The 13934-nt window shown below is 40.9% G+C and overlaps 1 protein-coding gene across 1 annotated transcript in view; it reads left to right on the forward strand.

Moving 5' to 3' along the window:
- Positions 1-13934, forward strand: part of ATG10 (autophagy related 10) — a 406998-nt gene that overhangs the window by 362358 nt on the left and 30706 nt on the right. Inside the window, exon 7 of the mRNA XM_053701464.1 lies at positions 4694-4783. Within this exon, the coding sequence (XP_053557439.1) occupies positions 4694-4781 (88 nt within the window). The 3' untranslated portion in view covers positions 4782-4783. The remainder of the gene's footprint in view (positions 1-4693; positions 4784-13934) is intronic.

Below are 13934 nucleotides of genomic sequence, written 5' to 3' on the forward strand. Positions count from 1 at the left end.
CAGAGGAGAGAGTCTGCTCTGCTGTGGTCTGGTCATAGGAGGTGGTGAGTGCCCCCAGCCATTGCGGGTGTCAGGTGCCAATTGTTTTTTTTTTCTCAAACCCTGTTTATCTTGTGCAGTCTTAAGCCATGGAGGATTCCAATGCCAGGACTATTTTTATATCCAATCCTGAGTCATCCTCGGGTGAGGATTGTAATTCTGAGTCGTCCTCGGATGAGGATCGTAATTTGGCTCTGTTATCGCAAGTCTGCCAATCTTGTCTCTCGCGCCTGGATAGTTTGCCGGGTCCCTCGGGCTCAGGGGAACCCTGGGCTTTCCGAGCCATCGGCCTCTGGGGGCTCTGCTCCTCAGGAGGCGCCTTCCCAATAGCATACTCCTTTGATTTTTTAGGTCCCCGATGTTAATGTCCCCTCCGCACAGGGTGGATTGTTTCCCCTAAAGATGGCGGGACATTTGTGATTTAATATTTTAATGGCACTGATTCACTTGCAGGACCCTGATGTTTCCTTGCAGTTATGTGCCTGCCTGCCTGCCTATTCTGGGTGTTTAGACCATGAACGGCACAATACTATTCCCCCTGGGGGTGTTTGTTATCCCTTGTTGTTCTTTGCTTTATAGGATTGTGCGGCTGCGTGTCCTAGTAAGACGACTTTTTGACTTATTGGGGGATCCTTTCCTTTATGGTCCGAGGACTTCTCAGTTCTCCCAAGGTTTTTCGAGATAGGCTAGTGGGGATGTGTCTCTCCCTGGTCGGTCTACTGTGAGCTTTCCCAGTCTTTTTGTTCTGGAGGTTATGGTTTCCGTTTGGCTGGTCCTGTGGAGACATAGTTCCTTCTGGGCGGATGCCTGTGGATGCCCTTGCTTTTCTTTTATCCGGTCCAGATTATTTTTCTTCTGTGTTCCCTATGGGAATCCTGGTATTGCTTGATTTAAGTTCTTCTATGGAAGTATGTTGCGCCTAGCTGGTCTGATTATCTTGTTCAGTTATTTGTTTTTATACAAAAAAAAAAAAATCGTTATTCTTCCGGACCGTCAGGTCTGGATGTCGGAAACGCTTGGACTTGCCTGTGTCAGTCCGCACCCGACGTCGGGACCGGTGGTATCCCACCGCATTCTTTTGCATCCCTGATGGTGTGGTCCTTACCGCATGGAGCGGTTAGACCCTTTTGAGTTACTGTTGATGGTTCTCCTAGGGTCTTTGCCATCGTGTACTTTAGGCTGTCATGCGGAGGTGGCCAATGTCCTTTACCTCTGCCCCTGGGAGCTTTTTAGGCTCTGAAGGGATTTTGGATTGACTTCTCTGGTGTTGTCACTGGTGCCCTGGTCAACTTTATTGCCCCTTGGGGGTTTGTGCCCGCAGTGGGCTCTGTTTTGGAGTCCTGTGCCTTGGGGCTACTGATTAGGGTTTTTTCCCTATTGGACTTGTGCTGCTGGTGTTTTTCGCAGTATCTCTTGTGTACTTCTTGGATTTTGATTCAATGTGCTTGTCCTTGTTGAGATAGCCTGCCAGGGTTCAGCTTGGGGCGTGTTGCTTTGGGCGCTGACTTATGGAAGTCTGGTTTCCTCCTTATGATTCTGTCGTGGGTCTTGGGGGAAAGTCTAGGGTTCTGGCAGTCTAGCCCTTTATCCTATCTGTATGTCCCTGTTATGCCCCTGGGTTTTGGGGGTCGGGTCAGGATGGGTCCTATTATCTCCCTTTTAGGGAGTCTGGGGTAATTTTGGTTTGATACCTTTGGGGAGGATGCACTCTGTCCTTTTTGTTAAGGGGTTCGCTTTTCCTATTCCTCTTTTATGTCTAAGACTAGCTCTAGCCTGGTTTGACCTCTTTTTCCCCTTTGTCTCTGCCTTCTGCATACTTTGTCACGGTGCATGGGTTGGGCTTGTTGGTCGCCTTGCTGCTTGTGTTAAGGGGGCTCGAGCGGTTGCTCTCAGTCTTGGCCCTTTTTGTGGGGTTCTGGGAGATCTGTATTCCTTTCAGTCCTAGGATTTGCGCTGGTCATTCAACACTTTGGGCGTTCTGTGCCTTTACAATCATTTGTATATTGGTTGGTTGTCCTGGGGACATGTGCTCCCTGTCTTCTATTTTTTCTGAGGGACTCTTGTCTCTCTTGGATTAGTTTCGCTGCCTAGTAGCATAAGGTTTGCTGTTGGGAAACAGCTGCAGTTATTTTACCTTGTCTGTTGGCAAGCTATTGAGCCTAGGTGGCCTAGTGGTTAGCTTGTCCGTCTAGCAAGCTGCAGTTCTTGAGTTTGTACTCGGCTGCGATTACTTGTTATTTTATATCTGATGCCTGTGGACTTGCCCTTAGGGATTGTGTCCTCAGGTCTCTGGGGTTTTTTCCTGGGGTCTGGTCGCCTTTCTCAGATTTGCCTGGTGGTCCTTCACTTTCTTTTGTTTAGGGGTGGGGTTTGGTTAGTCAGCTATTTTGGCCTACGGTTAGCTTCACTACCCAGCTTGCAGAAGGTTGCCGTTGTCTCCAGGGCAACTGTTGCTCCTTGAACACTAACATACACTTTAGGGTCCCTTGTGAGGCGTTTTTTTCTCTGAACCCTCTGGGGAGTTGGATCCTTGTGATCCCTTTGTTCAAAAAGGTTGATTCAGGAAGGATGTTCCGCTGCTCAGCGGCCTATAGTGGTGTAGTGTGGGTCTGCGCAGTTTCAGTTGCGCAGGAGTGGGCTGTTTCGTATCCATTTTTGGATGGGGGCTTTGCTTATTTTGCACCACTAGTTTTTGTCATCTTTTTCCTGTCTCTCTCCTGAGTGTTTCTCCGGCTACGGAAATTTTTCCTTGCTTGTGGGGTTTTTCATTCACGTCCTCGTTTATATGGTGACACGTGTCCACGATGTCTCGCTGTTTTTGTGTTCGCTGGTCATTGAGATTAGTTTGTTTATCTTCTGGTCCTTTCCTGACTTTTCATATAGTCTGTTCGGGTGTAGTCTACTGAGTGGCTCTGGGTTGTCTCCCTGTCACCCTGGACGTTGTTCCTCTCTTCTGTCTTATATCTTCCCTCTGGGAATTTTTAGTCGGGGTCCCTCGCTTGGTTGAGGGGCTGCGGCGGGTTTGTTGCCCCTGAAAGATGCTGTCCTTGAGGTGGGTGCTCTCGGTTGGGCCCACTCGTGGTTCTATCTAGGTTAGTTTTTTTGGGAATGTGTTTTTAGGTTGGTGCCTTTATTGGTCCGCCTCTTACCCTCCCGTCTTGGCATTCTGTGTCCTCTTTGGCTTGGGTATAAATTTCCCATAAGTAATGAATGCGGCTGTGGACTCTTTCCCATTAGGAAGAAAAACATAAATTATGCTTACCTGGTAATTTCCTTTTCTTCCGTGGGAAAGCGTCCACAGCCCCCCCCCCACACACGTTTTTTGTAGGCGTTGTTGTTTTTTTATCTTTTGGCACCCTTTCACCTTGATGCTTCTTCCACTGTTCCTTGTTCCTCGGCTGAATGACTGGGGGATGGGGGAAGTGGGAGGAGTATTTATGCAGATACAAATATATAGAGAGGGCGCTATAAAGCTAAAGATATCAACACTGAATAAAAAAAGATGTATTAAAATATTTTATAGTACATAAAATACGGGACCTCTCCCTTAACATCAGTTAGACCTATTCTGATAGGTGTAAAATTGGAACCTGAATCATTACACAATCAAAATAAATATGAGCAAATAGGTTATACTAGTTAGCCATACATAATACACACAAGCAATTTTAACAATATCAACAAGTTAAAACATAAGGATTAAGTATCACTTTAGAGTAGTATATTACAATGTCTCTTTATGTTTCTATATAAAAATCTCTTAAATGTATACCACCAGTTTCAGGCTCAATATCCACAAGCCAAATACCACTCTTGTCGGTTTTAATTTATATATATATTTATCCTGTTGTAATTGTATGCCGTGACCGTTACACAAATACCTCTTAGAGCGATAGAAATCTTACTTGATGCAATCAGAGGAAAGAACACAGTTTGTGTAATTTACAAAAGTACCTGTATTGTTGTTTAACCGGACAAGTTGAGAGTTACATTACCCTTTCACACACAGAGTTTTGCTGCTGCCTCGAAAGATTTCTGTGCAGGTGAGTCCGTCCCACGTGACCGATGGCGTCTGACGTCACGGATGACACTCACTGTAGGCAATGTTAACGCAGTCGCAATTTTTTCAAGACTTGTAATACTTGCGCAATGGAAATTGATTGTGAAAAGACCACATCGCTCACGGAAAACTCATAACACTCTACTTGTAATCTTGCCCTAAATGTTTTGGGAAGGTGAACTGATGTTTAATGTGGGACAACAAAGTTTGGGTCTGATATAATTAAAGAAATGATTAAACAAAATTGTAAAAAAAATTCCAGTTCATATAGTGGTGTGTTCCTATATTATATTATTTCTGCAAAGTAAAGTTATTTTCTAACACAGTCTTCTGATAAAAAAACAAGCTATAATTTGTGTGGGTACTGCACAGAAAAAAGAAAATGTGTAAAGGCAATGGGGCTAAACCTCTAGAAACAGCACAGGGTGGTTAAAATGACTCACAGTGAAGGGTTTAATGACAAATTTGTATGAAACCAAAATAACAATATAGAGAAAAAAAGCTTAGGCTACATCTCTTCAATGTGATGTATTAATTGGAATTGTTATGAACCTCTAACTCTAATTACAAAAACTCAAATTCTTTTATCTACAGGACTGGAAATTACATCACTTCATGGTTAAGTACAGTAGGACCTGTTGTTGGATTGATTCTGCCATTAAGTTATGGAAAAACAGTTTAAAGGTATTCCTTTATTATTTTATGAGACCCCATCATGACCATAAATTATTTTATACATTGTTTAACCTGATGGCCCCTTGCAGGGCATTTATGTTATTCTCTATACTATTTGTACAATGGAATGAAAATTAATTGTTCTTCTTAGATGAGTCCATAGCTTCATAACATGTGGGATATATTCCAGCCTATCAAGAGGAAGTTAAGAACCCCCCAACTTTCTCTCCCTCTCCAGTTTTGTTCTTGGCCTCCAAAGAGATAGGTTGAAGATTTCAGAGCTGCTCTACTATCAAGAGTTTATTATTTTTCCATATGATTTGTGGGTTCAGACCTGACTTGAGACCCAGTGCCCCTAGGCAGAATTTTGTTTAGTTCTTAGTTAAACCTATAGGTTGTATATAAAAATCATCCCTATGGGCAGTATATTTGTGATTCATCCATATAATAGTAATATAACACTAACTATATTTTATTGTACTTTAACATAGTCAATATTCAAATTCAGATAAGTGCAATGGGCATGCATATATGTACCAAATCTTTAAATATAATCATTATGTAGACACAAAAATTTCTAGCTCAGCAGATGTACTGCAGTGCTTTCCTACTTTATTTTCCTGTTACACAACGGAGATACAGTTTTGATAGAACAGGATACATTTATGCACAACATTTTCCAATCCATGCACTTTAATGTATGCTTTGTGGTTTGGTTAATGACCTCGCTAATATCATGTACTTTAGCTAATCTCATTATTTTGAGTAGTATAGAGTCTGTTTTTTGACAGACCATGCTAATTACTTTTATCTCAGATACTAAATTGTATGTTCAGCTAAATATTTTAGTACAGGGAGTGCAGAATTATTAGGCAAATGAGTATTTTGACCACATCATCCTCTTTATGCATGTTGTCTTACTCCAAGCTGTATAGGCTCGAAAGCCTACTACCAATTAAGCATATTAGGTGATGTGCATCTCTGTAATGAGAAGGGGTGTGGTCTAATGACATCAACACCCTATATCAGTTGTGCATAATTATTAGGCAACTTCCTTTCCTTTGGCAAAATGGGTCAAAAGAAGGACTTGACAGGCTCAGAAAAGTCAAAAATAGTGAGATATCTTGCAGAGGGATGCAGCACTCTTAAAATTGCAAAGCTTCTGAAGTGTGATCATCGAACAATCAAGCGTTTCATTCAAAATAGTCAACAGGGTCGCAAGAAGCGTGTGGAAAAACCAAGGCGCAAAATAACTGCCCATGAACTGAGAAAAGTCAAGCGTGCAGCTGCCAAGATGCCACTTGCCACCAGTTTGGCCATATTTCATATTTTACATCAATGGAGTGCCCAAAAGCACAAGGTGTGCAATACTCAGAGACATGGCCAAGGTAAGAAAGGCTGAAAGACGACCACCACTGAACAAGACACACAAGCTGAAACGTCAAGACTGGGCCAAGAAATATCTCAAGACTGATTTTTCTAAGGTTTTATGGACTGATGAAATGAGAGTGAGTCTTGATGGGCCAGATGGATAGGCCCGTGGCTGGATTGGTAAAGGGCAGAGAGCTCCAGTCCAACTCAGACGCCAGCAAGGTGGAGGTGGAGTACTGGTTTGGGCTGGTATCATCAAAGATGAGCTTGTGGGGCCTTTTCGGGTTGAGGATGGAGTCAAGTTCAACTCCCAGTCCTACTGCCAGTTTCTGGAAGACACCTTCTTCAAGCAGTGGTACAGGAAGAAGTCTGCATCCTTCAAGAAAAACATGATTTTCATGCAGGACAATGCTCCATCACACGCGTCCAAGTACTCCACAACGTGGCTGGCAAGAAAGGGTATAAAAGAAGAAAATCTAATGACATGGCCTCCTTGTTAACCTGATCTGAACCCCATTGAGAACCTGTGGTCCATCATCAAATGTGAGATTTACAAGGAGGGAAAACAGTACACCTCTCTGAACAGTGTCTGGGAGGCTGTGGTTGCTGCTGCACGCAATGTTGATGGTGAACAGATCAAAACACTGACAGAATCCATGGATGGCAGGCTTTTGAGTGTCCTTGCAAAGAAAGCTGGCTATATTGGTCACTGATTTGATTTTGTTTTGTTTTTGAATGTCAGAAATGTATATTTGTGAATGTTGAGATGTTATATTGGTTTCACTGGTAAAAATAAATAATTGAAATGGGTATATATTTGTTTTTTGTTAAGTTGCCTAATAATTATGCACAGTAATAGTCACCTGCACACACAGGTATCCCCCTAAAATAGCTATAACTAAAAACAAACTAAAAACTACTTCCAAAACCATTCAGCTTTGATATTAATGAGTTTTTTGGGTTCATTGAGAACATGGTTGTTGTTCAATAATAAAATTAATCCTCAAAAATACAACTTGCCTAATAATTCTGCACTCCCTGTATTTGCATCAACACACATTCCTAGTCTCAATATACACTATCTATGTCAAGCTTAGTGTTGACATACCTAGTTTCACCCCAAAAAAATCTATAGTTTGATTAGACCTGTGGATGCTGTTTTCCTCTTTACAGTTATATTTTATATGTGTAACATATTTTTTATTATACAAAGAGTTTCTGATGCAAGGTTTTTCCTCAATCCTCCTGTGCTTCAAGGACAAAGCAGAGGATGCAAACCAGGAATCATAGACTCATTTTCGGGTGCAGGTGTAATAAGGTGCTATTCTCTGTATTTTACTTAGAATTCATGAGTCCACCTAGAAAATGGGTAAGGTAAGCCTTAATGCTCAGGCAGCTTTTACAGTGTCTTACCAGGTTCCTATTTTCCTTATATTGTAACTATTTCAAAGGCACTTTGTTTCCTTGCTTTTTAGCATTTATGTATCCTTTTTGCTTTACTTTCTTTGTTTTCAGTGTACACATCAGCACTCGCCTAGGGTGCAATCTGGAGGTCTCGAGGGATGCCTCTAGAGGCAAAGTTACCACTCAAAATTCTGGAACTCCAAGCATTTGTTAGAGCTCTTCAGACCAATATCCCTTCTCAGCCAAGACCCATTTCTGATCAGGTATAATTTCAGTGGTTGCTAAATCAACTGTCAAGGGGGGACTTGCATCTCCCTCATAATAGAAGAAGTGTCTCTCATCCTGTTATGAATAGAGAAGGAAATATGTTCTCTATCATCTTTATATTCAAGGAGTGAACAAGGAGAATGGGTTCTTCATTAAGACATATTCGACCAGCTTATTCTAAACTGGTTTCTACAATGTATAGATTTAATGGTGTACAAGCTGAATCACAGCTTCAACCATATTGTGCCAGATATAGAGAGCCCAGTGCTCTATGATAGATGCCTTAGTTTGTCCCTTAATATTTACTTTAGTGTTCCTGTTTTCCCAATTTGTTCTTTTTTTCAAGAGTCATTGTTAGAATCTCATAGCTCTGACGTGGGCCTGCAGAACTTGGTATGTGGACCTAATTCAGATGTCTTCTCTTCCTACATGGACCCTACCCATAAGGAAGGAGTTTCTGTCTCAAGGACCTCTGTTTCACCCAAATCTCAATTTGCTGAATTTGACAGTGTGAATGGTAAACACTTAGACCTCAAGATCAGGGGTTCCTATACTTTACTTCATGCAAGTAAATTGGTTAAGCAAAGAATTTATCTTAACATCTGGAAAGCTTACTTTCTTTGGTGTTCTTCTTGGTATTTTTTCTTGGAAATCCTTTAAAATTCCCAGAATACTTCAGTTCCTTCAGGATGAACTAGATTAGGGCCTGTCGGCTAGTTTGCTAAAGGGTCAGATATCTGCGTTAACTGTTTTGTTTTTACAAAAAGTTGGCTAAGTTGCCAGATGTTCAAACTTTTGTTCAAGCCCTGGTGAGAATTTGTCCTGTTAGACCAATTACTCCTCCTTGGAACTTGAATTTAGTTCTCTCTGTTCTGCATGGTTAGGCTTTTGACCTTATGCTTATTTTAGACCTTAAATGGTTGTCCTGGAAGGTTCTTTTTCTTTTAGCCATTTCTTCAGCTAGAACAGCTCTATCTTGTGATCCTCCATTTCTGACTTTTCGCCAAGTTAATGTGGTCCTGTGGACCAAATATGAATTTCTTCAGAAGGTGGTATCTTCAGAAAATATTAGTCAGGAAATAGTTATTCCTTCTTTGTGTCCAAAGCCTTCTTATCCAAAGGAAAGATTACTTCACAACCTAGATCTTGTCAGAGCTTTAAAGTTCTTTATTCAGGCTACTAAAGACTTTAGGCAAGCTTCCAGTTTATTTGTCCACTACTCTGGTCCTAGGAAGGGTCAGAAAGCTAAGGCAGTGGCCATGGCATCCTAGCTCAAGCAGATTATTCATAAAGCTTACTTGGTTGCAGTAAAAGCGCCACTGAAAAGAGTAACTACTCATTCTACGAGATCAGTGTCTACTCCCTGGGCTTTCAAGGATGATGCCTCCTTGGAACAGATTTGCAAGGCAGCAATTTGGTCTTTCCTTCACACTTTTTCCAAATGTTATCATTTTGACATTTATAATTCTTCTGATGCAGATATTGGCAGGAAATTCCTTCAGACCACAGTGTCTGACAAATAGGAGATGCCTATTTTTTATCTCGCCCGTCCTTAACATGGGCTCTCAGCATGGGTATTGTATCCCACATGTTATGAAGCTATGGACTCTCATCAGCTAAGAAGGAAAATAGAATTTATACTTACCGATAAATGTATTTCCTTCGAGCTGATGAGAGTCCATATCACCCACCCTATTTTTGTACATGGATGACAGTTCTCATTTGCACCTCGCAACTTTACATTCTGTCTTACCTACCTTTTTTCTGCCTCTCTCCTCTGCTCAGCTATACGTAAACTGGAGAGGGAAAGGAAGTGGTAGGTATTAAAGCTATGTGAGGGTTCTTGGCCTCTTCTTGATAGGCAGGAATATATCCCACATGTTATCAGCCAGAAGGAAGTACATTTATTGGTAAGTGTAAATTCAATTTTTTCTGTATAATTTAGCAATTTGAATTCAAGAGGAAAGATGTATAATAGGCATATACAGATTGCCTCCTTTTATACTGATTCACAATAACAACTGTTACAGTGCTGACTGAATACACTCAAAAGTGAGATAGAAAATGACAAATTGTATTTTGTTAGCTCTTATATTACCAATAGTACATAATTAACTGAAACTGTATAAGAGACTATAAAGAACTGACAGAAATTGAAAAGATTTTGCAAAATGAATATCGATTATGGACACAGGTAGTGACATTTGCCTGTTTTCCACACTGGATTTCTTAGTGTCAAAGTACATTTTGAATCTAGTGCCAAAAAGAATATTGAATATGCGATCATATTCAGCATTCATTTCTCAAACAAATGTTTAATACGAAAAAATGCACATGCCTTATCTACAGTGTACAAACTCACTAAATTCACATTGATTAATTTCCTTCATATGATTGTAAGAATCCATGAGACATGAAGTCTGCGAATTACCTTCCTGACCACTAGGAGGAGGCAAAAAAACACACCAGCATACCAGAGTATTAAATCACTCCCACTTATCCTGAATCCTTAGTCAATTATTTTGCCTCCTAGAAGGAGTGAGGTGAAGTGCTGATCTACTCATCCTTGAGAGGTGGTGTCTAACCGACAGAGGGGTAGACAAGGTGTTATCAGCCAGGCAGTGAAAGATCTTTTTCCACATGGAAATGCCACAGGTCTCCCCGGTAAAATTTGGGTTTATCTACCAATCCCCTGCTATACAGTATACTGCTTTTGTGGAATCTGCAGCCCTCTCCAGGTGAAATGCTGATTTACCTGCCAATCAACTGGGTTGTAGAATGATGTTTCTTGTTAAAGATCTTTGGCTCTGTGCTCGCACTGCCTATGATAGGATTGTCTATTGAAAGCAGTTGCTGCAGCTAAATTAAGCACACTGGATGAAGGTGTTGACAAGTATGTATTTTGTACCTTATATACCACACACCTTTTATAAGCAGTTTTATGCACTTTAAAGGGACACTGAGCAACTTTCTAATTTACTCCTATTATCAATTTTTCTTTGTTCTCTTGCTATCTTTATTTGAAAAAGAAGGCATCTAAGCTTTTTTTGGGTTCAGACCTCTAGATAGCACTTTTTTATTGGTGGATGAATGTATCCACCGATCATCAAGGACAACCAAGGTTGTTCACCAAAAATGGGCCGGCATCTAAACTTACATTCTTGCATTTAAAATAAAGATACCAAGAGAATGAAGAAAATGTGATAATAGGAGTAAATTAGAAAGTTGCTTAAAATGTCATGCTCTATCTGAATCACGAAAGAAAAAATTTGGGTTCTGTGTCCCTTTAAGGCATTTTTAAAATTTCTGTCTAAATTATTTTACTTTCTCTTTAAACTTAGTGCAGTTGGCTTTTGAGCTCTCATGAGTTACTGCAAAACTGTACACAGCTACTTTCTCTCACTTGCGCTAAAATCTTGTTTTGTCCTTCTGATTTCTTACTTTAGCGATCACCAGTAGTGTAAGCTCGCTAAGGGTTAATCATTTTAGCCTTCTTATTGGTATTTTTCCTGTGGTGCTGAAACTATCTCAGTGTGTTGGGAGAAGCCCTCAGGCACGGAGAAGGTGATGACATACTCTCATATTAGAGCTTTTCTAAAACAGGGTTAAATAAATGTGTTCAATGTTATTTATTATATAGCCTTTACAGTTTTGTTACAGGTATTTCAGCACTTGTCTCACAGTTCTTTCTTACTAGATTGGAAGGTGATCCTACTTTGGTCCTTAGCTCATCCGGGACTTTCCTTAAAAGAGTGTCCCCTCCTAATACCCCATTGATGATAGTGGTACCTATGATCCTGTCCATTCTTCCTCTAAATGAGGAACCTGCTGCTATGGTAGAAGGCATGTCCTTTAATTGCAGGCTTGGCATATTCATGCTTTATTACGGGAAGGTTTAATTGCTTTGGACAGGCTTGGATTAAGCATTAGGCATACCAGACAAATTCCTGGTGGCCTGGGGCTGGTTACCTTAGGCCTACACAGGCACCACCAGACAACAAGAAGTGGTCCTTCTTTGAGGTATAACAAAAATGCACTGGTACAGGCAGTGCTTTGTTTTCTGTGTTATGGTCACACTCCGAAATACCACACTGCCACTTGGGCTCTCACGTGCATCTCTTACTTTAGTGCAGCAGTAAAGAGGTTAACCTCCTGGCTGAAGCATCCTGTGCAGAGCCGCGTCACATCCCTGTGCGGTCATGCATATCCCTCCTCTTTGGCTGCTACTGCTGCACCTATAATTAAGCCCTGGGGCTAGTAGAGGAATGAAGCATTAGCACTTAGATCCCGGATATCCCCGTGCTAGACTGTCCTGGGAAGATAACAGCTGAATCCTAATATCATTGGTATTTGGTAGGAGGGCACAGAGACCAGGCTGAAAGCCAGTGAACTTCAAGAAAGTTGGAGGCTACAGGAGCGCTGAGGTATGGAGTGAAGTAGGGTGGAACTGAAGCCTGGGGTACTCTGCTCTTTTACCGCCTCCAGGGCTCTGTATTGGATGAGATGCTGCCCTTGCCAGGTCTCTGTTTGCCCCTGCTGTAGTGATGGCAAGGTAATGAGCTAAGTGTGTTGCAGGCCTTTTGTGTGTGTTTGCCTACAGTCAGGGAAGGCCCGGTTTTCAGACTGAAAGTTGTCACACTGTCGCTGCTCTACACCCAATTAAGTAGGAAGGTAAGGTAGTGAGCGAAGTGTGTTGCAGGCCTTTTGTGTGTTCTTACTTAAGGTCACGGAAGGCCCGGTTTGTTGTGTGTATGTGTGGCTTGCATGCGTATGAGTGTTATGTGAATGCATATGAGTGGCTGTATGTGTATTGTATGTTTGTATGTGTGGTGTATGTGGGCGGTTAGATACAAAATGGAGGGGTTACTGATTTTCCCTTAAAATGTCTGAGCTTATTTTTGTTCCCAGTCTGGCCCTGACGTTAGAAGTAGAGCATTATCCTGCTTCAATTAAGCAACCAGTTTAAAAGATTGATACATTTTTAAGGCAACCCCACCAAACACTCCTCTTTTTTCCCCATGCCTGAATCAGTTACTGAACTAAGGAATATTAAAAGCCAGGTATTACCTTTGCTCTTCCTTCTGCTAATACAGAGATTTGGAACTGTTCCTAAGGCTGTTGCAGTTATTATCCCCTTACCAGGCATAGTACTATTCATTTTAAAAGAAAGCTTGAAGGCTTTCATAGAGAGTCCTGTCAACTTGCAGGCTTTATGTTTAGGCCTGCTGTCAGTGTTGCCTGTGTAGTTACTGCTACTGCTGTCAGGTGTGACAACCTTTCAGAACTTATTTCTGGAAGAAATTATTTGCATTAATCCTAAGAATGCTGCTTTAGATGTCTTGGCAAGACGAGCTTAATGGCTCAAAATAAATTTAAGAACCAAATCTTGTTCAGCTATATGGTTTCTAAATGCTGGGTAATCATCAATGTGATTTGTTTTTTAAAAACATTTTTTCCAAAAGGCTTTTTACAAGTTGAAATGCGTAAATAAAAAATCAATTTCAAAAGGCTTTTTACAAGCCAAAACAGGTTGATAAAAAAAACCTCTCTCTTAAGGAAACCTGTCACTTTTTTAATAGGAAACTTCCTAGGTGAAATAGGTTAGGGTGTCGGATAATGTTTATCCTAAAAACACTGGAATAATTATTACATCAGTGACCGGCGAATGATTATGGAGGCACGGGATGCTTAATGGTATTATAAGATAACGGATTGGCTACTATAGGTCACGTGACTGGGAGAATCAACTGACGTAAGTGACATTTTATGTGTAGAAACGCTGAAGAGAATACCAGTTTTCATTACAGAATAATTTTACTTTTCAAGGTACTGTGACATATTTAAAAAGAAGCTTGAAAAAGGACTGATTGTTTGCCCGAAACGTAGCTGTTTTGTACCCTATTTTGCACAATAAAGGTCTTGGATTTTGCACTAAGCTGGAGAATTTGCTTATTCTATGATTATGTTGGGCATGGTAAGCCCTCTCCGTGCTGTGTAACTAGTGAGTGCTGTGTTCCTGTTATTTTGTTTCACATATTTAAAAAGGTAATGTTATTTATATCTATAGAAAGGGATTATATATTCTGAAAATCTACAAAGAATCAACTAAAGTTGCTGG

The sequence above is a fragment of the Bombina bombina genome, chromosome 2, assembly GCF_027579735.1.
Source record: "Bombina bombina isolate aBomBom1 chromosome 2, aBomBom1.pri, whole genome shotgun sequence".
Taxonomy (NCBI): domain Eukaryota; kingdom Metazoa; phylum Chordata; class Amphibia; order Anura; family Bombinatoridae; genus Bombina; species Bombina bombina.